General features: G+C 42.0%; 2 protein-coding genes across 4 annotated transcripts in view; one reads left to right on the top strand and one right to left on the bottom strand.

The window, feature by feature from the left end:
- Positions 1-11,789, top strand: part of glt1d1 (glycosyltransferase 1 domain containing 1) — a 30,295-nt gene extending 18,506 nt beyond the window's left edge. The window contains exons 9-12 of one of the 3 annotated variants that reach the window (XM_080739667.1): positions 4,252-4,295; positions 5,293-5,413; positions 7,361-7,459; positions 9,853-11,789. In XM_080739667.1, the coding sequence (XP_080595793.1) occupies positions 4,252-4,295; positions 5,293-5,413; positions 7,361-7,459; positions 9,853-10,005 (417 nt within the window). In that variant the 3' untranslated portion in view covers positions 10,006-11,789. Of the gene's footprint in view, positions 1-4,251; positions 4,296-5,292; positions 6,305-7,360; positions 7,460-9,852 lie in introns of those variants that run through there. The other 2 variants (XM_080739669.1, XM_080739668.1) reach the window with 2 other exon arrangements.
- Positions 11,790-12,882: 1,093 nt separating this feature from the next.
- Positions 12,883-26,021, bottom strand: part of LOC308296077 (transmembrane protein 132D) — a 58,269-nt gene continuing 45,130 nt past the window's right edge. The window contains exons 6-9 of the mRNA XM_080739197.1: positions 19,053-19,258; positions 17,211-17,472; positions 15,847-16,038; positions 12,883-14,580 (exon numbers count right to left, since the gene is read on the bottom strand). Of these exons, the coding sequence (XP_080595323.1) occupies positions 13,225-14,580; positions 15,847-16,038; positions 17,211-17,472; positions 19,053-19,258 (2,016 nt within the window). The 3' untranslated portion in view covers positions 12,883-13,224. The remainder of the gene's footprint in view (positions 14,581-15,846; positions 16,039-17,210; positions 17,473-19,052; positions 19,259-26,021) is intronic.

The following is a 26,021-nucleotide window of genomic DNA, read 5'->3' as shown; positions in this document are numbered from 1 at the left end:
TTTGCTTCTGGGTGGTCCCTGGAACTAAATATTTTGAGATGGGGGTCTGTGGCCAAATACATATCAGTTTGAGGGTCCTTCACGTGAAAAAGTTTGAGAACCACTAACATAGTTGTCTCTCAAGAACAGACTAACTGAGCTCCAGTTAAGTGAAAAGGACCTTTTCTTTGACGATGGCTAGCCAGATTGCTGACATAGAAACATAGGTTTTTAAAAAAAACCTTAGAAGGATTCAAAAGGAGTAAAAATTCTAATTTTCACGATTTTTCAAAAATAGCAGATCTACAAGCTCGCAGCGCGGCACTCGGTGCCGCGCTGTGAGCTTGTATATCTGCTATTTTTCATTAGTTAAAGCATAAAATAATTATACACAATATATGTACCCGTTCTGAATGGGTTTAAAAAAAGAATTCAAGCCATGTGTTGCTTTTTTATCTTCCTCTAACAGTGGTGTCACTGTCAAACTAGAAGGTAGGTTCTGTTATCTGTTTTAGCTTGATTACAGTTGGCCAGGGGTGTGCCACTGTTTCCAGTTTCCACTGATGGCTTGTGCATCTGCTCTTGCTCTGCCATGCTTTGTGTCTCTGTTTGATAAGGAAGCTCAGTGAAAACAGAGATGTTGGTTGGATTCGTGTTGACCCTCATGAATCCCTGTGTTCTGCAAATAATGTGTAATATTGTTGCTGCCTGACCCCTATTTCATACTGTATGTGAAGGCTGGGAAGCTATGGGTTTGACTTATCGTCATTGTCGGGTGAAAACCTTGTTTGTCCAAAACCGTCCGTTTTGCATTTATCATTTTAAAAATGATTTAAACTAGTGAAAACAGCCGATCTACAAGCACACAACGCCTCGCACCGCGAGGTGTTGTGTGCTTGTAGATCTGCTGTTTTCACTACCTTTGTGCGACGGCCTTGTATGATGAAGCAGGGCTTTACTTTGCGAAAGAACGTACAAATTTGAAACTTGGAGATACGAGGTTTCTGCCCGACAGTGATGTTACGCTAAGTAAACTACACAATGTATTACTACCGGTATTTTATGAAATAATGTAGACTAAACAATATTCTTTGATAAAAGTTAAGGGTTTCTTTCTGGTTAAAAGTAACCAAGTATTCAATTATTACGATACAAAAACAAATCCACTAATCAGCACCTGGGTTATACTCTGAAAACATCTAAATGCAATACGATGACGACAGACACTACTATGTAATGTGGGCCCAAATGACACACATACACTTACACCCAGTTCCCTGACTGCACTGCGGGGGGTGCAGTCAGGGAATCACACATTTCTCCCGGTTCCTGAGGATCTATCTGACAGATTAAAGACTTTGACTTTGTTCCAGTGAGTCACTTTGTTGGCTCCCACACACACACTTCTCCTTGGTGCGAAATCTAAAGGAAACTCAAAGTGTTGATGTTGGATCCTTATTCATAGCTCCTTACTTTTATATACTTTTTTATTCATATAACAACCGATTTCTGCCTAGAAAACCCCACACTTGTTAACCATCAAAAGAGTACTGGTAGTTGACATTTGATGCAATAACTTTGATTATAATACTGCTTTTTGCATTACATGATTGTAGAACTTTTAGTACAGTTTGGGCTACTGATGTGATAACTGAACAAATGCTCATATATTGCAGTTTAAACTGTTTCAAAACGGTGTCTAAACATGCAAAATATTCAATACATGCAATTATTAGACCAATTTTAAAGGGTTAAATATTCTTGTGCCACCCATATCGCACTTCCTATTAGTCATTATAGACATGTAGTTTTAACTGATCATCCATAAGCTTTATGTGCAAATTATATAGCATTAACCATACAGATTTGATGTAGAAATTCACAATTGAAATCCTGGCCCCTTTTTCAGAGAATGCAACTTCAAAATTCTCTTTAATACAGATACAGATTATACATTGTAATGATAGTCAGAGTGGATATCTCTCACCAGCTTCTGACAGTACCAGGTTGTACTTTTTACATTTGGAAGTGATGAAACAAAAACTAAAAAGAGATGACAATTTTAGAACGGTAACACTATAATATAAGTGTTCTCTCTCCTCTGTTTAACACCTTCTAAGCCTGGCCGCACTCCCTCGGACTTCCTACTGGGTCCCATCAGCCAATCGTCTATTCCCGTACTTCCCCGTAATTTATGAAATTAATCATAATTTTTTGAAAAATACAGTCGCAGGTCGTGCTCTGTCTCTTTAACTCATTTGCTGCCATTTAACAATACCTTCGTACTCCAATCCTGCCAAACTGTCTCCATAGACTTCCATGTAATTCATAGTGCACGGATCATGCACACCCATGCCTAGATAATGCACCACGTGTGTCCACATTGCTCACAGCTTTCAAACAAAAGAATCCGAATGGAAATCCGTTCAGGCATTCATGAGATAGCAGCCACTATGTTTTACACTGTTGTGAGCTTGGAGGTCTGCTACCTGAGTTGTATGGGGGTTGTATGGGGGTTAAACAAGCAATTTCGCGATCGCTATCATGCCTACTAACGTTTTTGGGGTCCAAAAAAAAAAAAAAAAAAAAAAAAAAAAATGAAAAAAAAAATTTTTTTTTTCAAAATGGCGGCCATTCTCGGGTTCCTCGGGCGTGGCAGGGAGGGACATCCCAAAATTCTCGGGTTCCTCGGGCTTGGCAGGGTATGAGTTAAGAGACGTTGTGCAATCGGATCACGTCAGAAACGTGATGACGTCATCGGCTGGCTCTGCCACTGGCTCCACGAGCGGCCATTACGTTCCCCTTCACTGTGTGTGCTGCAGCCTGGTTTAGCCCATCCCCTCGTCTTTTTCGACCAGACGACAGGCGAAATCAAGGCTTCGGAATGAGTGGAATACATGGAATTAGATCGATGTGCGTGCGACGAGGACGTAATGTACTTTCGAACGCTGTTTTTTCTCGCGGATTACCCCATCTCGCTCCATGCAAATGAACGGCAGAAATACAGCCAGCAGCAGCTTCTAAGTAAGTGGCCGCCCAAACACGTAGTGTGTGCACGTCCTGCTGGCTTGCACTGAACGACCCGCGCGCGTTGTTTATCATTTGGTGTGTTTGTTTTTTAAAATATGTTTATAAATAAAACGCTGATTGCACGGCAGTACCGGGGTTCAGGGGGTTCTGCCGGGGCTTGGAAGGTGTTTAAGAGGCCTAGAATTATTGAATGCTTTAACTATTGAAAAATAGCAGATATACAAGCTTGTAGATCTACTATTTTTGAAAAGTCGTGAAAATGTGTGAAAATCTTTGAATATAATGTATTTTTTAAGTTTTGTAACTCAAATTTTGCTTCTGGATGGTCCCTGGAACTGGTTATTTTTGGGGGGGGGATGATGATGTCACTTCCCACAGCTCTCCTAAGAGACTTGGACCGAGTAGAAAAAAAATGGTGCTATTTTATTATGAACATTAGTGAGGACCTATTATATGGAGATAGGTTGAAAAGTGGCGAAGTCCTCCTAAGCAAATATTTTAAAAACTTTTTACATTTCTTATGAAGTCTCTTTTTTTTAACCTAGATTTTCTCACCTGGGTTACGTATAATTGTTTTCGTAAGAAAATAAAGGGAAACCCATATCGTATGAAATTGTTATTAACACCTAATTTCACCCATGGCTGCCATCCTGCTTGCATGCTCAATAATTCAGTCAAACCTAAGATTATATTGTTTATACATTCATAATGAAGTAAAATAAAAAATACTATAAATATTAGACGTGCAGCCAAGGCTGTTACAGTAAAACATTAACTGTTGACTGAAGTGATTTATAAATAATATAAGGATGATCTGTCCACTACTATGTTTACAGTGTGTACTGTATGATAATCCAAGATTACACCAGAAACGCAAAGATTACATTTGTTTGATTTATTTTTGTATTTATTTTTATGCACGTGACTTATATCAGGTTTCAGTTCAGAAAAAATAGGAGCTAAAGGAGGAAAAAGAGGCAGCTTGCTTGGCATTTTGACCCAAATTGCTATGCAGGACTTTACCGTGGCCAAGCTAATGCACGCAAATCCCACATTGCAATTAATCAGATTGGGTGCCCAGTGCCCACCCCACCCTGACCCCAATCTCTGAATAATACAGGATTTTCAGAGATGTAATTTGGTCATGATATAAATATTGTTCATCATCCTGTCATAACAACATTTTGATACTGGGTCTAGACTTTTCTTTATCATTTTAATATTGTTATTTCTCTCTCTCAGATTGATCCTGTGTTTACTGATGAAGTTGAATCTTTTGCTAAAAGGTAAAGTTTCCTTTTACTTTTTTTCTCTTTATCGGTTCAACAGCTTATGAAAAGACAAACTTGAGGAGTTTGCTCCTTTGAGAAATTCCAATGGCTTATCTGCTTATCCCACACTTTATCCTATGTGGCACAAGAAAATATGTCAACAAACCTTGCTTGCGTACACGATAATGTGAGCAGAATGCAAATCAGAGGCAAGTTTAGTACTTGTCAAGTTCCCCTATTTTCTTCCTCCCTACCTCCAAGTCACTGGCTAATCTCTCGGTCTGTCTCTAGCCAAAGGGCTTAACTACCACGACAATGTTATCAAGACAGGAAGCTGGCTGCCCCATCTTGTTAGGACGACTTACCAGTGTACAACCATCTTGCCTCCTTATAATGAATAATCAGTCAGATTATCCATATATCCTATTCATCCATCTTTCAGCACCACTGAAGACAGAGATCTCCCTCTGTAATCTGTATACCCCTGCCCACCCACCCCACCTCCCCTCCGTGTGGGCTGTGACTGACTCACTTCACACAGCTGGACTGGGCAGCGTGTTTGTGCCACTGTCTCAGAACGTATCGTTGTTCATCAGCGCACGGACGCCCGTAGAGTTTTCCTTACAGTTAAGGTGGTTGCACACTGCTGCGTTTTTCAGGGCCGAATAACGGGGTGAATTTCGGAGCACGCAAATAAAAAAATCAACCTCACGTTATGTCAGTCACGTTTGCACACTGCCGCCCGTTTCGCGCACCACTCGGTCCCTTGCTCTCTCTATCTCTCTCTCTCTCCTTGCCCTGAAGAACGCATTTCGCAACGAAAAACGCAGCAGTGTGCAACCACCTTTAGTGTGATCGTGCTCTTGTCTGAACAGCACTTGTGTTCCATGTATTGTACCCATGTTTCCTGCCCTGGGCCTGTCAGTGCTGTTTAGTGTCATTCACCGCCTACAGCACTGTACATGAGCCCTGAGAGTCACAAACACACTGTGCCACGCCACCGCTCTTGCAGAACAGTGGGAGTCTTCCTGGCCCAGGAGAGGAGCCAAAAAGAGCTTCACGCTGCAATGAAGAGGTGTTGTGCTGTGGTCAACAGTTCTGTCTCAGAGGGCATGTCTGCAGCCATCCTGGAGGTAAACCGTCCTTGGGAACATGGCTGTGGCTGATTTTTTATTTTATTTTATTTTTTAAGATTTTTTTGGGGGGCTTTTTATGCCTTTATTTGATAGGACAGTAGACTGACAGGAAATGGGGAGAGAGATGGGAAATGACATGTGGCAAAGGTCATCCGTATCGGGAATCGAACCGGCGACGCCAGCAGGCATCATAGCCTAGTATGTGATATGCGCCTTGACCACTAGGCCAGCGGGCGCCCCCTGTGGCTGATTTTCACATGTACAAAAAACTGTTATGAACACACTGGACAGATTTTAATTAGCTTGATTCAATATTTTGAAATTTGATGTAAATGTTACCAGGCCCTCCTCCTCCAGGACCCATCCCCATACACACCCATTGTAACTTCAAACTCTATTTTAACCATGATAGATTCATTAAAAACACCCATTATTTTTTCTGGTGATTCATACTACCCTCCTAATACGTGAGCTGGCTGTCGATAACTTTTTTCATTTATTTGTAATAATTCTTTGGGAAAATGGAAAAAATGTAATACAATAAAATAATATTAAAAATAAATGGAAAAAGTTATCGAAAAAACACGGCTAGCTCACATATTAGGAGGGTAGTATGAGTCACCAGAAAAATATGGGTGTTTTTAATTAATTTATCATGGTTAAAATGGAGTTTGAAGTTACAATGGGTGTGTATGGGGAGGGGTCCTGGAGGAGGGCCTGGTAACATTTACTACAAATTTCCAAATATTGAATCAAGCAAATTAAAATCTGTCCACTGTCCAGGGTGTTCATAAAAGCCTGATTAGACAATAAAATTATCAAAAGTTTTTTTGAAAGTGAAATATCCCTTTAATGTAACTCTGGGTACAATGAGGATATTTAGCAGCGTTTACAGGTGTTTTATCGTAATATCCCTGGCTCACAATCTTCAGTGTTATCTGACCACTACAGGGGTTTTATTATCCAAATTAATTGCTTGACTATCTTTCCATTCCTCAGAGGGAAGCAAAACTGTAATCCAGGTAATCTCTTCTAAACACTGCAGATTAAGACAGTCCACAAAATGTTTAAACTCTTATTAGCATGTTAGCATTTTTCACTTCCTAGCCTGCTGGCAAGGCATTAACCGATAGAGACAATTAAGTCCCTAAGCATGAGCTAAGTCACCCCCACCCCGAGCCTCAGGTTCTCATACTTGTGTATAACCTCACTCCCAGGCCTTTGCCGTTCCTGTCAACAGGAAGTTTAAAGACGATGCTTGATGACTTCCACAGGTTTGGGCTCTTGATTAATTGAATATATAATTTAATATGTCGATGTTCCCTCCTTTGGGTTTCCCTGGAGAATATAAACCGCAGCGTCTGAGGATTAGAGGAAAATCCCTTAACACCACTGGAACTCTTCTTAAATGAGTTCCGCCTAAGCAGAGGTGTCCACACTTTTTTCAAAGGGAGCCACATTAGAACATATTAAAACACCCGGGGCCGGCTCTATCTTCTGACAATGTACTTTCAGTAGGACCATAATAAAGTCACATACATTAGCATCGCATTTAACGATTTTATCGTCATCTATATTTAATATCAATGGTCTTTTTTCAGGTGTCTGCTATGAAAAAAACACAAATAACTCTTATTTCACATTATCAAATGTAACCAGATGTGCAAGTTAAAAAATAAAATAAAATAGCCTTTCTTTGACCCCTTCAGTATGAGACAACAGAGAACAATGCTGACAAATTATACTCTGGTAAAATATTCTTGTTTGATGGTGCTGGCAGGCCGTTTATAATACAATTTAGGAGTGAAACTGTGGGCCGTATAAAATGTGTCCCCGGGCCGCATTTGGCCCCCGGGGCTGCACTTTGGACACCCCTGCGCTAAAGCAAGAAAGGTTGGGACATTAGGAGTACTACTATATGCTTACTGCTGTCTCTTCTGGCAGGCCATGGATCTGGGAGTACCCGTGGTGGCCAGAGACATTCCTGGGAATGCAGCCGTGGTCCGACATGAGGTCACTGGCTTGCTATATTCGTCTCCTCAGGTATACAGACACAAACCAGAACTACTACAACTACTGTACAGCGATAAGCCGCGGTAAACTGTATTAACACCCAATGAGCTAAGGAGAAGGAATACACCTCATCTCACCTCAACTGACCTGGGACGTTTTATGCAGATAATAGCATAACAGATGCCTTTGGGTCAGGTTTACCTGGCCTAATGTTTTCTTTCACATGTATTATTCATCCTGTTGAGTCTGCCCTTATCCTGTCTTTCTTCTTCTTTTAAACAAAGAAGGCTTCGACTTTACATCATTCTGTGGATCCTGCTCCTTTATATTATAATCATCATTAGTCCTGTCAGATTACTTAAAGATATAACAAAGCAGGACAGATATTTCTGCAGGAGCTTCGATTTAAATCGGGAAACAGCCGTCATGGAATGACAGTCTGCAGAACCTCATACTGATGAAACTGCGTAGCAGAAAGCAAACAAACCGTCACTGTCGGGCAGAAACCTTGTATCTCCAAGTTTCAAAAGAGTATGTTCTTTCGTAAATTAAAGCCCTACTTCATCATACAAGTGTTGCACAAAAGTAGTGAAAATAGCTGATCTACAAGCACACAACGCCTCGCATTGCGAGGCGAAGATGCGAGGCGTTGTGTGCTTGTAGATCAGCTATTTTCACTAGTTTAAATCATTTTTAAAATGATAAATATAAAACTAACGGTTTTGGACATACAAGGTTTCCACCCGACAGCGACGAAACACAGCTCCTACGAGGGGCCCTTGAACCTGATACCTCCTGGAGAGGTTTGGGGGTGATAAAGGAAAAGAAACACAGGTTAGGGCCAGTCAGCGTTGGAGGAAAGTTGTGGAATGAATGATGGCGTGATGATGTCATGCTCTAGCCTGATGCTGCTGTCATGGCATCAGATAAGTCGTCTCCAGGGGGGGGGGGAGGTCACGTGCTCTCAGCTGAGCCGTAAAACCTTTAAAAAAATCCCCTGCCTGACGAAACCCTTCACAGATGGTAGCAGAAAGTAGGGCCGGATAAACCCACGACCTCAGCCTGGAAGTTACTGACAGACTTCAAGTGCTAGCCTCTGAGCAGATCATTGCAGTATACATATATTATACATGAACCGAACACAAACATAATATACACATAAAACTTTAAATCCTCTCTTTTTAGACTGACTTAGATTTTGGTTCTATGAATATTTATTGGCTGTTGCAGTCTTCATTTGAAGATAACGTTTTGAAGATACTTTTAATTGTACATTTAGATTTTTAATTGTATATTTAAATATATATATGTTCAAAGTAACACTTTAAATACATGGCGTGCTTAAAAGAGAAAATGGCATTTTCATTTCAGCTGTACCATGAGGCGAGAGTAAAGTTATTATAGGGCAAGGACACTGCTCATAACTTGAGCTCTAATCCTGTTTCTGAGGATTTATAGTTGTTATGGCCGAGCACTGGAGTCATATTCAACCAAGAGCCTCTTCAGACGTGATCACATCAGTCAAGTCAAGTGAAGTGGCCTGTTGCTCTGGCAGTAGCTACCACTCTTGATGGCCACTGGGGCTCTGCTTCAGTAGATATTGGCCTGTGAGCTGCATGACACAATGAAAACAGCTTGTACTTTTGACTTTGTTGGAGCCTATTCTGATCCTCCTGGCCCAGCAAATGACACATGAACTCAAATAAGGCTATATGGGACTGCCATATGGGACTCTCAATCCTTGCACAGGGATAGATCATTACTCATCTTTTTTATTGCTTCATTTTTCTACTCATCGGTTCGCTCTCTCCCCATGACAGCGGGTGTGACAGCGTTGTTTAATAGTAGCAGTAGCTCTGTTTGCGTTCTTTTCTCTTCATTAGCAAATGGTAGTTGGCAGCTATCAGAATATGCTGCAAAGGACTAATTGGACAGGCATATTTGGAACCATAGTCACAGATCTCTCTGGCAACTAGCAATGGACACATTTTAATGATTTACTCAACATACTGGCTTTCATTGAATTCTGTGGTTATGTTTTACAACAGCTTTGATAGACGTAAGCCATTTACCATGAGAGGGAGTGGGTTGTTGGCTGATTTACCACTGTCTCAGGGTTGTGGCACGAGGCGAAGCCACGACCCTCGAATGGCAAATTGCTTTTCTACCACTTCTAACATATAAATGAAAGAAAACACAGTAACTTGCAAGGTTATTTAGTTATACAACTGCAACACAACAGTGGGCGGGGTCCATGAGCCAACTCAAGGTTGTTGACTGATTTACCACTGTTTTAAGCCAATCAGAATCCAGTATCTGAACATGTGACCACAAAAAGTGGTAGAATTATGTCTTTGTCTTTTCAAAAGGTTCTGGTCAAGTTAGTGTTTTTCAACTGGCATTCTGCTTTGTGTGTCTCACAGGACTTTGTACACCAGTCCCAGAGACTGTTGTCAGATGGTGAGCTCAAGGAGAAACTGGTGAGGAATGGGAAGCTCTATGTGAACCAGTGTCACAGCCTATTGACGGAGAGGGAGACCTATCAGAGGCTAGTTGAGACTCTACACTCAGAGTAGAGTAGAGACCCACTACTCAGCCCTACCCTTTACACTCAGGAAATTCACAAAGTCTTTTTCTTTTTTTGATCAATAACTTGTTGTTTTTCATTTTCTCCCCAATTGTGTCATTTTAAATTCCCCCCATGAGTATAGTCACTGTCATTGCAAACCCATACGGTTTGGTCTTGGTGAGGGTGTAAATCAGTGGTTCTCAACCTTTGGGTCGGGACCCCCAGGGGGGTCCACAAATTATTTTGGGGGGTCCCCGGATGATTAACTTAATGTGCAATATTGTTTTCTCACACAACAGTAAACAAACCACCATAAGGTTTACGTGTATAGAGGGTATCTGGACATTTCTAAAGTGACACATTTAGGGCTTTTTAATACCTCTAAAATGACAAATTCAACTTTGGGCAAATTGTCAAATATGAGAGGCAGAAATTGTGAAAATAGCAGATCTACATGCTCACATGTATAACCGTGTTATACAAAATGTGATTCCTCAACTCTTGGTGCTCGTCAGGGTGGGGGGTCCCCAGTTAAAATATGATTATTTTGGAGGTCGCGGCCTGAAAAGGTTGAGAACCACTGGCGTAAACCACCACGTGTCTCCTGTGACAAACATGGAGTCGGCAGCTGGCCAAGTCGGAGGCACCCTAGGCGAATCAAACCCCACTCTTCATTGTGGTGGGCAGGACACTCCATGGTATAGTCTATTGTATGTGACACTGATAGTCTTCTTTGAATACAAATATGACAGTGGCTCCTGAGCCAACAGTAGTACCCTAAACACGATGCGTTGTGTGAACAGCCAGAGCCAATCAGGACAGACATATAATAAGCTCAGGTATAATGCTGTTTAGGAATTACATTTCAAATGTTTTTAAGGTTAAAATTGTTGTGTTTAGCCATTAGATTAGAAATGGATATATGAGTTTGGTGTGGTTATGATCAGGGCAAGGGTCTGGGAGGGCATTTTTCCGATGCGATTGTATGACCTCAAACTCCCAGATTTAGATTTTGTAGAAAGTGGATACCATACCGGTATAGGTTCAGGAGCTATGACCTAAAAACAATCAATTCCTACCTGCTACAGAGTGGAACTAAGAAAAGGGCAGTACAGTCATTTTTATTTATGGTCTTAAAGTTTAGAAGCTTATTCTATCGAGGAAAGTTTTTGTTTCCTTTAGGAGAGAGAGCATTTCATTCCCCTATTTCAGTTTTTTATTGAGACACTTTGGAAAGTTGACATTTAGACGACACGGGTAATGTTCAATTGTAGGACAGATTGGGTACATTGTACACTGTCTTAACTATTATATCATCGAGGGGCACTCATCCAGGGAGAGTTGACTGAGCACAGATGCTCATTTACAATAATGTTATGCTTCACTTATGCAGTTGCACACATTGGCACCTGGGAATGTGCTATGGTTGCCCATTGAGCACCTCCACTGGGGCCATTAGGACTTAAGTGCCTAGTTTGAGGGCGCCTCTGCAGTATTTTGTTGAGGCTGGGGGAGAAGCATGTCTTATTCATTGGCACAGGGATTCGAATCAGCAACCTTCCAGGCACAATGACACATCTAGCATCTAGACTACTACCCTCTTTCCCTTATACGTGGGAGTATAAATAGCTTTAATTTCCCTGCATCACCAGGGTCTTTATTCAAAGTCTTTCAAAAGAAATCCAGGCTGTAAATCACGTCTATGCAGAACAATCCAGCAATACACTTTGGAGCACCTTGAACCAAAATACCTTATTGGTGAGTGGGGTGCAATCAAATGTTATGCAAATTCAGGGAGTCATCTTGTACTGTTATTTATGTTTTGTAAGAAAGGTTTACGATAAAAATATATATTTTGCTGTGCTCAATAAAATGGATGGAAAGGGAAGATGATCAAATGGTTTCATTTCCTTCATGTGCATGCAACTCAACTTTAATTATTGTTTAATATAAATTCTTTGTATTTGCATATCATATTTATAATGTATTCCATAATTAATCAGTATAGATGAAAAAGTATTGTCATTTGTACCGCTTGCTTTTTTTCCACAACAAATGTGCTCTGTATTTAGGTAGTCCAATCCTCTGTCCCCTTCAGTCTCCACACCACATTCATTCTTCATGAAGTGCAAAGGTTGAGTCTCACACATTCAAAGGCATGGTGAAAACACAATTCAGTTTAAAGGTTAGGTGGTCACGAAAGGTTTATGTAATTCATCGTCAGAAAGGGACATTCTGACTGCATGACAGGACAAGGACTCGTTAGAAAAATTGAAACTGCACCGTAGTCTCCAAACTTTACTTTTGTTACATCGTGTGTGGGCCACCTACTGTACAAAAGTAAACTTTAAAGCAAAAGCAGTTGCATAATGTGTCTTATAATTGGATGTTTTATGAAATTGTGCGTGCCTAAGATGTCTGGAATTGGGGAATACATTCTCTATTCGCAGAGCAAGGATTATACATTTCATAAGGCTGACAAATGATTATGAATTATAGATATCCTCTAACAACTAAGGGGTACATATCGTCACTGTCAGAAACCTTGTATCTCCCAAGTTTCAAATTTGTATGTTTTTTTCCCCCCGTAAACTAAAGCCCTGCTTCACCATACAAGACTGTCGCACACGACTAGTGAAAATAGCAGATCTACAAGCCTACAAGCCCACAATGCCTTGCGATGCGAGGTGTGTGCTTGTAAATAATCTATTTTCACATTTTTAAATCATTTAAAACAATACTATACTGTAAAGTATAATGATAGAAGAGCGAGTGCAACATGATATTCAAGATACGTTTTAATGAAAAGACAAAATGGAAATAAAATACAACTTAACTAATAGAAAAAGAAAAGCTTGATCAAAGTCACATCCGCGTGAGGGCTTTCACCGAGTTATGTTACATTTGGACCAAACAAACATAATTCTGCATATGTAGTTTATCGGGAACCTCTGCATATTGGAATACCAGTTGTGAGTGCAAAAAGTCGAAGAAAAAGGTTTTCCACATGCAGCTAGCTGTCTGCATACCCTGGTCACGCATGTGAAGCTCCTCCACGCGCATCCTCGCTGCAATATTAGCAATAATTACACATGTAAAGTGAAAAGGCCTTGACACATGATGAGGAAGTGGTTCGTTGCAAAATCAGTTTTTTTTACAGGTTGAAGTAAACGAAGGCATTGAGGTGTTCGAAGCAACATCCACATGAGTTTTTATTTCATTATAATTATAATTGCTGCTCAGGCTCTGTGATGGGCACTTGCAGGGGCTCTCCCTCGTAACTGTCTGCCTTCCCAACCCAGTGGATGCCGTGTGCGTTCTCTCTGGGTGAGTGCTGCTGGCGCTCCAGGGTAGAGAAGGTGGTGAACTGGACCCTCTTTCTCTTGCTGGTGGGCGAGTGGAGGGATTCAGTGTGCATGGGCTTGCTCCCGGGAGAGCCGACGCAGCCCAGGGGAGAGTCCGTCAGAGAAGACATGCAGCTGGGCCTGCTGGACTGTCTGGACAACGAGGCGGTCTTGTCGGGAGTGATGTCGATCACCGTAGTCGCCGTGTGGTTGTCCTGCTGCAGGAGATCGCACGGCACGCCCATCACCAGATCGGCATCTGTCTCGAGCCACACCCAGTCGTGCCTGTGGCCCGTGTGCTCCTGGCCATGAGAGTGGTGGGGTTTCTTATGCCCGAACTTGACCACATAGGAGATGCAGTTGATGAGGAAAACCAGGATGGCCAGGCAAAAGACTCCCAGCAGGGCGTACATGCCAGTCTCCAAGTCTGTGAGAGGCCTGTTAGCCATCATCTCCTCACCGCTCGTATCAACGTCTACCGCCCCCTGGTCGGGCATGTTGCCCCGCGGAGGGAAGTTGTTATAGTTGACCAGGTTCCCGGGGGCCTTCACAGTGCTACCGAGGCCTGCGGTGCCTGTGCCCTCCGCTATCGTGTTCTCTGAGCCGTAAGTTCTGCTGCTCTCGCTGGGACTGCTCATCACGTTGACAGTGTACACAGGGCGGCTCGGTTTTCTTGTGTTGCCGTTCTTACCCACTCCGCCTAAGCTGCCGCTGGTAATGATGGTGCGCTCTGTCGACTTGATGGCGGTGGTGGTGACCGGCAGGGCGCTCTCCTCTCGCTCCATGCCGTATAAGGTGCTGGATAGGGGATCCCAGGAGGGGCGGGGCTGCTCCCTCTCTCTGTCTGCCACTTCCATCCGGTCATTCCCATACTCGCTGCTGCTGTCCTTGCTGCCTCTGCTGCTGCCCCCACCTCCTCCTCTGTCACTGCTGACGGCGCGGTCGCTGACGTTTGGCCGGCCACTATTGACCTCGAACCTGACCCTGAGGCTGCCGTTGCCCACAGCCAGGACGCTCTTGCGCTTGGACTTCTCGCAAGCTTCACAGATTGATATCTCCACCCTGACCAGGACCCCCTGGCCCTCGCCCTTAGCCACCACCTGCGGAGGTGAGCCTTGCACAGACACCACCCTGTCGTCCAGAGATGTCACCGCGATGCGGTAGTAAGAGGGATCATAAATGTCCAGCGGCGTCTGAGAGCCATCGCTGAACTGCACCCAGGAACTGACCAACGCCTCCTGTAAGAAACAAGCGAACGGGAGAATCAAGATTATATTAATAAGGACTTAATGTTAAAGGTCTTATGACCTTTCATGTTTCCTGACCTCAATTACACACAAAAAAACCTGACCTTTTAAAATTCAGTGTTTTTTCTGTAATCTGTAGTTTTTTGAATAATTGGGCTCAGAAAGGTGAGTTAATGTGTCTCTGAATGTACTCATCATCATCACCCAGGGGAGGGTGTGGTTGTAGAGGAGGGTGTATCACCTTTGCTGTTACTTAAAGGGCCACTTCACCTCTGGGACAACCCTATCTTATTTTATTGTTGTTTGGGACACGATCAACACAATCCTGAGTAATTTTTTGTGTTCAATCTGTGTTTTTAGATAGTATTTCAGCATGACTAGTGATGCATTTTGCATCATCAGTGAAGCGTTTTGCATCATATGATGCAAAACGCATCACTAGTACATGCTGAAATACTAAAATATCTGATCGTGTCCCAAACAACAATAAAATAAGATCGGGTTGTCCCAGAGGTGAAGTGGCCCTTTAACATTGTGTTTGCATCTGTCCAATGCACCATTTACCATTCACCATGTTGGTTGTTGAGTTCACCCTCCCCTGGATGATGATGCGTACGTCCAGAGGCAAATTATGAACCTCTACAAAGCCTAGTAATACAAAAAACTATAGATTACAGAAAAACCACTGAATGTTTTTTTTTGTAATTGAGGTCAGGGAACATGAAAAAAAGAAATTCATTTGATGTCATAAGACCTTTAATAACAATGCCACAATGTGCACTAATGAAGTCCTTTGCAAATCAGGTGCAATCATTGCACCATCCTGTAGTTTCGAAGGAAATCATGTAAGTGTCAGGGACTGCTGATAGATCTCATGGATGCTTTTAAGACCCCGGAAGACATGAAACATCATATTTTCTTTGGTCCCACACTGCTTTGATAAACTGAAAGATCTATGCCACATTGAAGTCCATTAACGTGCAGTATCTCTCTTTTTTTTAAAGATTTGTTTTTGGGCTTTTTTTTATGCCTTTATTTGATAGGATAGTAGACTGACAGGAAATGGAGAGAGAGATGGGGAATGACATGCGTCAAAGGTCGTCCGGATCGGGAATCGAACCGGCGACGCCAGCAGGCATCATAGCCTAGTATGTGGTATGCGCCTTGACCACTAGGCCAGCAGGCACCCTGGCAGGCACAACCTGGTGAAGCGAAGATACACACACTTTTTCCACCACTGCTGACCGTGGCACCTACCTGTTTGGGGCTCTGCAGCATTTCCTGCGCAGTGGTCGAAGCGAGGATGGCCCTGTTGCTCGCTGGGCTGAGCTGCAGAGACATCGAGAGGCCAGTGACCAGCTGGACCCCCAACTCTGTGATGGTCACTTTGTCATCCACCACTGTGATGGTCTCCTTAGCCAGGATGATGTCAGAGAGTGGTGAAAACACCTAGAAATGGCATAGTCAGGGTTAGTCAACCAGTGTTGATTTTGACAGCAAATTTAGATTTAGTTTTAGTCATAGTCTTTTGAATAAGATGTAATTTCGTTTTAGTCACACTTTAGTCATCTGAAATGTTTTAGTGTTAGTGTAGTTTTAGTTGACTAAATCATAAGACTTTATCATAGACTTTAGTTTAGTCTACGAGGTATCTTAGCAGGCCGTGATGGCGTCGTAATGCCTGATTTATACTTAGCTGCGTCCCAAAAATAGCAGATCTACAAGCGCACCACGCATCGGAGTGACACGTTGTGAGCTTGTTGATCTGCTATTTTCGAGGTGTGACACCCACCCACTAGTGGAGATCTCTCCTCCGCTAGTCCTTTTCTAACATGTTCTAACAGTCTAGTTTGTTTGACAAAATTGGCAATACATTAAAGTCAAGGTTTTTGTCATCAAAGCTTAGTTTTTATTTTCGTTTTCTTCAGTGGGAAAAAAGGGTAGGAGACAAACATTTTCCGTCATAGTCAACGAAATGCAGTGAGTGGACCCATGTTGTCACCTAGATGGGGAGCGTGTCGATATTTCGACATAACATTTTGTTTCGCTATTCCATTTGTTCGACACGGGTGAATGTTAACCTGATGAAATGCTAACCTGCCGACGCTGGTGAATGCTAACTTGGTGAATGTTATCCACTATGCCTAAACCTAACCCAAACCATTAGTCGAACTAATGACTAGGGATGGGACGATATGAAAATTTCATATCACGATTATTGTGACAAAAGAAATCGCGATTTACAATATTATCGCGATAATCAAAATCCATTATCTTGAGGCGGAACATTTGCCAAAAGATTGCAGATCTACAAGCCAAACAATGTGAGCTTGTAGATCGGCAATTTTTTGGCAAAGACACTTGATAGAGTGAAAAAAAAAACAGTATCAAGAACGTGCGGTATATTATAGTAAGTATAATATACCGCACGTACATAAGTACCTTATGCAGCTAGGCAAATAAAAGGTGAATTCATCCCAGTGCATGACGGAGGACGATATCACGATGAATTAAATCTCCACGATACGATTATTGCGAGTGTTTTTTATCACGATAAACGATAATATCACGTATCGTCCCATCCCTACTAATGACACGTAGAAATAGCGACAATTGCCCACCTGGATGGAGGTTGTCCCCAGGTCGCGTCCCGACAGGACCCCTCCTGCCTCCAGCCGGGCCACGCGGGGGTCCTCCACTTTCAGGAAGTAGCGCACGAGCCTGGTGACGTCAACCTGCCAATCAGAGCCCAGGAAGTAGGCCTTGGGTTCCCGAGGATCGGCCTGCTCGGCTGCGAAGCGTGTGAGCACGCGCACCAGTGCATGCTGATACTGCAGCATGCAGCCCTTCCCCTTCCTCTCTTCCTCACTGCTCCAGCCAGTTCTGGGATACGGACAAGATGCAAAAACACACAAATCGTCGTTGTCGGGTGGAAACCTGTCCATAACCGTTCCTTTTTTATTATTATAAAAAAAAAAAAAATTAGAATAGTGAAAATAGCAAATCTACAAGCACACAACGCCTCACTTTGCGAGGTGTTGTGTGCTTGTAGATCTGCTATTTTCACTGCTTTCGTGCAACACTCTTGTATGATGAAGTAGGGCTTTCATTTTGAAAAAACATACACATTTGAAACTTGAAGATACAAGGTTTCTGCCTGACAATAACGAAATACAGGTCATGGTTGCCTGACAACACACACTCGAAATCAATGCACCTTGTCTCTCTGCTTTATTGGATCGCACAAGTTATTGCAATGAAATGCATTAGGTGCTCATTGTGCCGCACGATGAGCTTGTAGATCTGATATTTTTGAAAAACCATGAAGATTTGTGCAAATCTTTGAATATATACCGGTATATATTTTAAAGAAAACATTTGTAACTCAAATCTTTCTTTCTCTGGGTCCCTGGAATAAAATATTTTGAGATGAGGGTCCATGTTCAAATATATATAATTCTAGGGGTCCTCGACATGAAAAGGATTGAGCACCACGGATTTAGAAGACATTTTTAGAATCGGCCTCAAGTCTTAATCATGCAGGGGTGGGCAACTTTGATGATGGCGAGGGCCACTATATTTCCAACCTCACCCCAAAGGGCCACAAGCAAAAATAGCAGATCTACAAGCTCAGAACGCATCACAGTTGAGCTTGTAGATCGGCTATTTTTGCTGCTTTTGAATTGGAATCCTGAGTTATTTTTTGTTCTTTTTTAATTGGAATCCTGAAATTTAACAATTTAATTTCAAATGCATTTAGTTATATACTTATGTTAACTTTATGAATACACATAGGACATACATAAATACATTTTATTACTACTATACTACTAGTCATTAAGCTACTAATATAGACGGACGGAATTAAAGCAGTCATGTTTGGAATTGTAACAGCTGAAATCAATAATATCTCAGTATTCCAGTATTAACCTGCGGGCCGCGTTAAGTGAAGGTGGGGGCCGCATGTGGCCCCCGGGCCGCCAGTTGCCCATGTATGTCTTAAAACTCATTTTCAAAAGCCCTGGGTGCCAATGACGGTTTTGACGGTTTTTGTGTTTTTTGTATAGAAAAAAAAAAAAAAACATTTTTTGGGTCAAAATGACCTGAGATCAAAGAGATGCTTTTCTCTGTTTGTGTGTTCGCTCCCTCGTTTAGCTGATTGAGAAAACGTGTGTTCATGTGTGTTCATTCTAGTGGATGGACACTTTTTTTCATTCAAACAGCTCTATCTCTGGAACCATTTGTCTGATTGACAAAATTCTTTTTGCCACTGAATCACAACAACTGTGTCTGTTTCTGTGGGGAAAAACATATAAAAAAAACATTTTTTTTCATTGCATAGTAAAGAAAAACATACAAAATCGTGGCACATCTACCTTGGAGCCATTTTGGCATTTGGCACAGAATGAGTTAATGGGTTCATTATAATTCCGGCATTATCTGGGTTTGCGAGAGTGTCCTACCTCTTGGCGGTGCCTATAGGCACCCTCCAGCTCTTAATCTGACTCAGCTCGCTGTCAGACACCTCCATCTCTAGAGGCAGTTCTGGGGACCACACGTTGAGCTCCAGCTGGGCACTCAGGTAGCTGTACGTGAAGTTCACCGTCATCCCCACCTTGCCCTTGGTCTCCTTGCCGTTCACAAACACATAGTCGCACCTGTCAGACACCTGCGAAACAGTCGAGCAGGGTTCCCTTATTAGTTTTCCCCAAGGGCCGATGTGTCGATTATGTCTAGGGTACCAAGCCGAGGGCCACAACATTGCAGGGGGCGACGGTGGCGTTCCCGCTACTCCAGCGACAGTTTTCGTCGTTGTCGGGTGAAAATCCTGTATGTCCAAAACCGTTCGTTTTGAATTTATCATTTTAAAAATGATTTAAACTAGTGAAAACAGCCGATCTACAAGCACACAACGCCTCGCGGTGCGAGGCGTTGTGTGCTTGTAGATCTGCTGTTTTCACTACTTTTGTGCGACGACCTTGTATGATTTGCGAAAGAACATACAAATTTGGAGATACGAGATTTCCACCCGACAATGCCGATATACTAGTGTTGTTGCTGCTCTTATTCCACCATTATTACTGGGGTTGTTGTGGGCCAGACAGGCGCCCCCCGTGGGCCATTTGCGGCCCGCGGGGGAACGACGCCTATTGGGGAACCCTGCAGTAGAGATACGGAGTGAAAAACAACATTCCGTCAGAACACACATTTCAGGTGCCATTATTTTGTTTGTGCCTCAGTAATGAAGGCTTAGATAAACTCTATCAATCAAAAGGGATAAGACTCCAGTGGAATACATGTTTATCTTATATCCGATGACATTAAAAGTATCCAAATATTTGTCACAATGTTTAACAGATAGGCCATCTATAATAACACAATAAATAGTGTTGCAGTCATGTTGCTGTTCGTGTGCCACAACACTAATGTCATCTAGCTGTAATAAACTACACGGGTGATCACCAGTTTGACGATTTAACAAGACACGGCATGGCCATTTTATGTTAATCAAAATATCGTGAGGTGCAGGGTTGAACATTAATCCTTCACCACCAAGTGCATTCATTACATTATAATTTCAAAGGTAACCTTGGTAAGTTTCAGTCACTGCTGAACGCTCTCATGGACTTTTTAACCCTGCAAGACCCGAATAGATTTCTACTGGCCAATTTTTTTTTAAATCAGATGGTGTTGTAACATTACAGCAGGAAAATGTAATGTTAAAAAATTAATAATGTTTTTGTAAGGTTTTATAGCCATAAATCATAAATCATGCTCTAATTTGCATTTTGATATTTTTCACAATATTAACATATGCACGTGTTCTAGACATTCTAATGATCACAAAAAAAATATTACAGGCATTTTACTTATGTTTTAGTGAGGAATAGCTTCAGTTAAAAAGTGAGATGTTGTTCGTCCAAACGTTGGAATTTCAACTTCTCTGGGAGGTGTGAATGTCAGCCCCTGTGGGGGGTATTTATATGCAAATATCCTGGCTAATGACATTGTAATACTAAACAATAGGATTTAATGGTGATGTTAATGTGAAAAAAGAACAGGAAAACGAATTATAACGTTTTTTTAAAAATTATTAAAAAAATGGTGCCAAAAAGCAACGCTGGGCCTTGCAGGGTTAAGACCCTGAAAATGTGATACGCTCTCAGGTTTGCCTTGGTCCCACCAACAGTCACCACTTTAATGAAAGGATAATTTAGGCTGCATTGAAATTCAGTCACCAGCCACAGAGAGTGCACAGGGGAGTGGAGAAAAATGACTGTGACTTTGACGGACAGCCCAAGGAGGAATGCAAATATATTCTTGCTGTTGTTCCCTTCCTGGGCCAAGCAGTTAAGTTAGAGAGAATATGCTTTTTTTTGGTAACATACTACTTGTCAGATAATCCTGTGCCATCGTAGGATCTGCACAGTAAAATCCAGAGTTAAACAACTACTCTGGATTTTACTGTGTGAGTCAATCATTCTGCTTTCAAGATCAAAGCTTAAGCTTTTGGAATGACCACGTCATGTTGTCATCATGGCTGCTGCTAACTGCAGTGGCCTGGCCTCTTCTCTGTGAATGATCCGATGCTTGACTTTCATCCAAACAGAGCAGATTTTACAATATGCAGCACTCAAATGGCTGTTAATGCTGCTGAGTTATGGAGAAGTGCCTTTGCAAGCATGAAATTGTCGACTAATCTATTTCCAGTGAGGTCATCTGCGGTGCTTCTGTGTTGATATACAGTGGAGGGAGGGCATGGGCCACTGCTCGGCCATGCATCATTTGAGACCTTCTGCTCAACTCTGCTCAGCCTCAGAAAGCCCCTGTGCCCAGATCTGTCTCATCATCCTCCTCCATTGACAGAATCCCAGTATACAGTGGTTCTCAAACTCTCTTGTGTCAAGGACTCCCAAATTTGGCTGTGGACCCCCATGTAAAGATATTTTGTGCCAGAGAAATATTTTGTGCCAGAGCCCATACAAGATTTGTGTTTCAATTTGAAGATGTATAGGGTTAAAATGGTTGATGTTTATGCTATATTAGCAGATTTTGATGCTATATTAACTCATTTTGCCGGGGACCCCCTGGAACCCCCTTTAGGACCCCTGGGGATTATCGGATCCCACTGTGAAAACCACTAGCCTAGGGATGCTCTTATTATTTATCTTATTTTAAGGTCCCCTTTTTATCTTTATCTTTGTTACTCAAATGTGTTGTAAAAATCATTGTAAAATGATCATAAATAAAACAGACTTATGGGGTAAAAGGTGCCACTGCTAAATCTATACAAGAGTAAATCTGTCCTGGGAAAGGACATAGAATCCACTGTGCTCAAGGTACACTGTAGCTATTCAACGAAACGTAACTGGTGTCTACCCCTAAGTCTTAATTTAACTCTGAGAGTGTACAAATGGAACCAAATTGAAACGTAGTGGTTCATTTGGTTCCATTTGTAACACTCTCTGAGTTACAGACCTGTAAGGGACCATTTGATTTCTAACTATCCATCATTTAGCTGGGGACCACCTGGAACCCCCTCGGGGACTGCTGGGGGTGCCCAGACCCCACATTGAGAATCAGTGGCTTAGGATATCAGTGTTTTGGGTGGAAGCATACTGTATGCTCACTTGGTATGCAACTTGACTTTGATTACTATACATGAAAAGAAGACATCGAAAAAAATTAACTCACATTAATAAAGGTCTGTCTAGTTTCCTGAAATAGAGAGTAGCAATCACTTCATTTAAAACTAGAAAAAGTGCTCATCGAAGCACAGGTCAGGGCAGGTAGATTGTTGTGGGTCAGCAATGTTTGTAATTCAGTCATTATAGAGGCGAGTGGAATCAAATTGCTGCGTTCATGATTTAAGGCATTTTGTTCAAAGCAAACCACTCCTGTAAACTTTAGATGCCAATCTTAGCCAATCAGGATGCAATCAGTTTTGAACACATATAACAATAGTTTTGCATGATTTTTGGACAAAATATCAAAAAATATGTTTTATAAAAATCGGCCTGCTGGTGTCACTATAATACCCCAATCTGAAAAGGGTGACATTTGTTCCTTGGCCTAGTGGGAATGTGCGAGTAAAGTTTCACGGCAATCGATGCGTTCATGATTTGAGGCATTTGTTCAAAACGAGCCACTCCTACAAACTTTAGATGCCAATCTTAGCCAATCAGAACGGAATATGATAGGACAGATCTGTCTTGATCATATCACTATAGAGATAATGTGTACCGATTTCGATTTGTGTGATGTTTGGACAAAATCTGTAGGAGTAATATAAAAAATATGTTTTTCAAAAACACATGGTGGCGCTATAACAGGCCGAAATTTGGTGAAAGGTTCTGCTCTGGCATCCATAAAGTGTGTGTGTGCACGGACCAATGGTGCCTGAAATTAGCGGTTCACAGATGGACAGACGGACAAACACATAGAGTCAGCCACGCCTGGCGGAGACAAAAAAGACACAGAAAAGATGCGTAATTCCATGTGAGAAAAGGATCAAATAAGTTCAAAGGTTACACACTAAATCCTCAGTGTTTATCCATCCATCCAGGATTTGACTGTGCTCACTGAGTCTCAGAGTATGATAATTAAGTCATTCTGACAGCTCTTATCCAACTAGAGAAAGTCCAGATTAATAAACTTAGTAACTAGTACTATTTGTGTCCTGAGTCTGTCAATCACTCATTGACGACAACACACATACAAATTTGAAAGGCCTCCATGTCATCTAAACACTAGAAGCCATTCCACCATTGCAGATTAAAATTCCGCAGGGATGCATTGTGAGCTACAGTAGTAGATATGCTATTTTCGGTGTGCGACACGATGCGCAACCAAGTATAACACAGGCTTAAGGACGTCATTCTGTGTAGTGTAGATAAATCTACCCCATCTATGACTGGCAGATATGACACCCCTCAGTCACACCAGAAGAGAAAACATCCCAGTCAAGCTGTTAGGCTAAGAAGATTAAAGGGATTTCTTTTGTGACTGATGCTTAGAACTGGTCAGCAAACACAGAGGATAGCTGAGAACAACAGCAAACACTAGTACAGTGTAGAGTGACCACATTACACTCTTTGACATAATGGTCTCTTAATAGATGTGTTTGACATGTATTTGAAAACCTCATCATAATGAAAGCACTTGGTAATCTTAACTGAATGCCCACATTTCACTTAATTATCTCTTGATAATAATAATAATCTTCATTAATTTAAGAGCACATGATTATGTTACAAAGTACTTGACATAAAACTGAAGAAATAATTAAATTAAATAAATCGGGGCGCCCGCTGGCCTGGTGGTCAAGGCGCATACCACATACTAGGCTATGATGCCTGCTGGCGTCGCCGGTTCGATTCCCGATCCGGACGACCTTTGCCACATGTCATTCCACATCTCTCTCCCCATTTCCTGTCAGTCTATATCCTATCAAAATAAAGGCATAAAAAGCACAAAAACAAATCTTAAAAGAAAAGAAAAAAGAATCGACAAGAGTCGAAACATGATGACATGTATAAAAAGCAGTGTGAAATCAACTTGAAAGCACTCGGGTGAGGCACCACAGAGACTAGGAGTTAGCCTCCTCTGCGTCGCCTCTGGCTTGGCCGGGCATCCATTCGAGGACAATCTTTGTAGCTGCACCCAGGGGTGTCACAAGGGGTAGGAAAGTGGGACTGAGTTACTAGGGCCCAAGGTGGTGGAGGGGCCTTAATTCTTTTATACTTTAGCTATTGAAAAATAGCAGATATACAAGCTCACAGCGCGGCACCGAGTGCCACGCTGCGAGCTTGTAGATCTGCTATTTTTGAAAAGTCGTGAAAATGTGTGCAAATCTTTGAATATAAGTATTTTTTAAGCGAACATTTGTAACTCAAATTTTGCTCCTGGGGGGGTCCCTGGAACTCAATATTTTGAGATGGGGGTCCGTGGCCAAATACATACCATTTTGGGGGTCCTTCACATGAAAAGGTTCGAGCTCCACTGACATCGAAACATAGATTTTTCAAAAAAACCTTAGAAGGATTTGAAATATTCAAAGATTTTCATGATTTTTCAAAAATGGCAGATCTACAAGCTCGCAGTGCGGCACTCGGTGCCGCGCTGCGAGCTTGTATATCTGCTATTTTTCAATAGCTAAAGCACAGGGGCCCCCCAGCGAATCCTTGTACCCAGGGCCCAGAATTTGGTGCGACACCCCTGGACGCACCAGGGACTCCTACAAGTTGATCAAGGGCCGCCTGTCAGCGGGGGTGTTGAGCTGAGCGGGAATATGAGTATTCCTCTGAGTCCTCCTGGTGAGCATCCTCATTGGCAGGTGAAAAGAAGCAGCGTGGCGGGTTCCATGTGTATCAGAGGAGGGGGAAGTGGTTTCAATGACATCCCTAAGACCAACCAGTAGTGCTCAGCAGCAGTGTTGTTTTTGACAGGAAATGTTGATTTTGTTTTAGTCATAGTCTTTTGAATAAAATGTAATTTAATTTTAGTCATAATTTAGTCACCTGGAAAGTTGTAGTTTTAGTCTAATTTTACTGTAGTCGACTAAATATCATAAGATTTTAGGCGACTAAATCTACAGTTGATTTAGTCAACTAAAATGCATTTTGGCAGGCCTTGATGGCATCGTAATGACGGATTTTACAATTGGTTGCGTGCTGAAAATAGCCGATCTACAAGCTCACAACGCGCCGTTGTGAGCTTGTAGATCTGCTATTTTCAGCATGCAACACCTGAGAGCAACCAAACATAAAATGACTCTCTTCTCCACTAGTCCCTCCCTAACGTTTTAGTCTAGTTTTTATTTTGTTGACGAAATTGTCAATATATTTAGTCTTAGTTTTAGTCACCACAGCTTAGTTTTTGTTTAGTTTTTATTTAGTTTTCGTCAGTGAAAAAAACAGTCGACAAACATATTTCGTCATAGTTTTAGTCGACGAAATCAACTGGTTCCATGTGTATCAGAGGAGGGGGAAGTGGTTTCAATGACATCCCTAAGATCAACCAGTAGTGCTCAGCAGTGACAAGACTGCACAAGTATGTGGTTGCATTTTGGGAATTTGCATAACGACTAAATGGGGGAAAACTGCCAGAAAATACGGTAAATAAACATCTGTTGTTTGTCTGCACAATTTTTCTCCTGTTTTTCCCTGGACATTTCAAATTGACAACAGACGTGCGACCAAGGAGTGCTAAACAGGAAAATACCTAGAGAGCTGCTTCTCGCTAACCTTGGATAAATACATTCAAGCCCTTTGACATCAGGAGGACACTGGTCTTTGCTTCCCCTTGCTTTCAAATCCATCAGTAAATACAGCCGCTGTCCCCACAGAAAAAACAGGGCAAAGTTAGTGTGGATGGAGGCAGTGATGTATGAACATCGAGGTCAGGTCTGGCAAGAGGGTCAGCTCAATATC

The sequence above is a fragment of the Nannobrachium achirus genome (genome assembly GCF_963921795.1).
Source record: "Nannobrachium achirus genome assembly, chromosome: 12".
Classification (NCBI taxonomy): Eukaryota; Metazoa; Chordata; class Actinopteri; order Myctophiformes; family Myctophidae; genus Nannobrachium; species Nannobrachium achirus.
The sequence above is the reverse complement of the archived record's forward strand: the minus strand, read 5'-3'. Positions and strand labels throughout refer to the sequence as shown.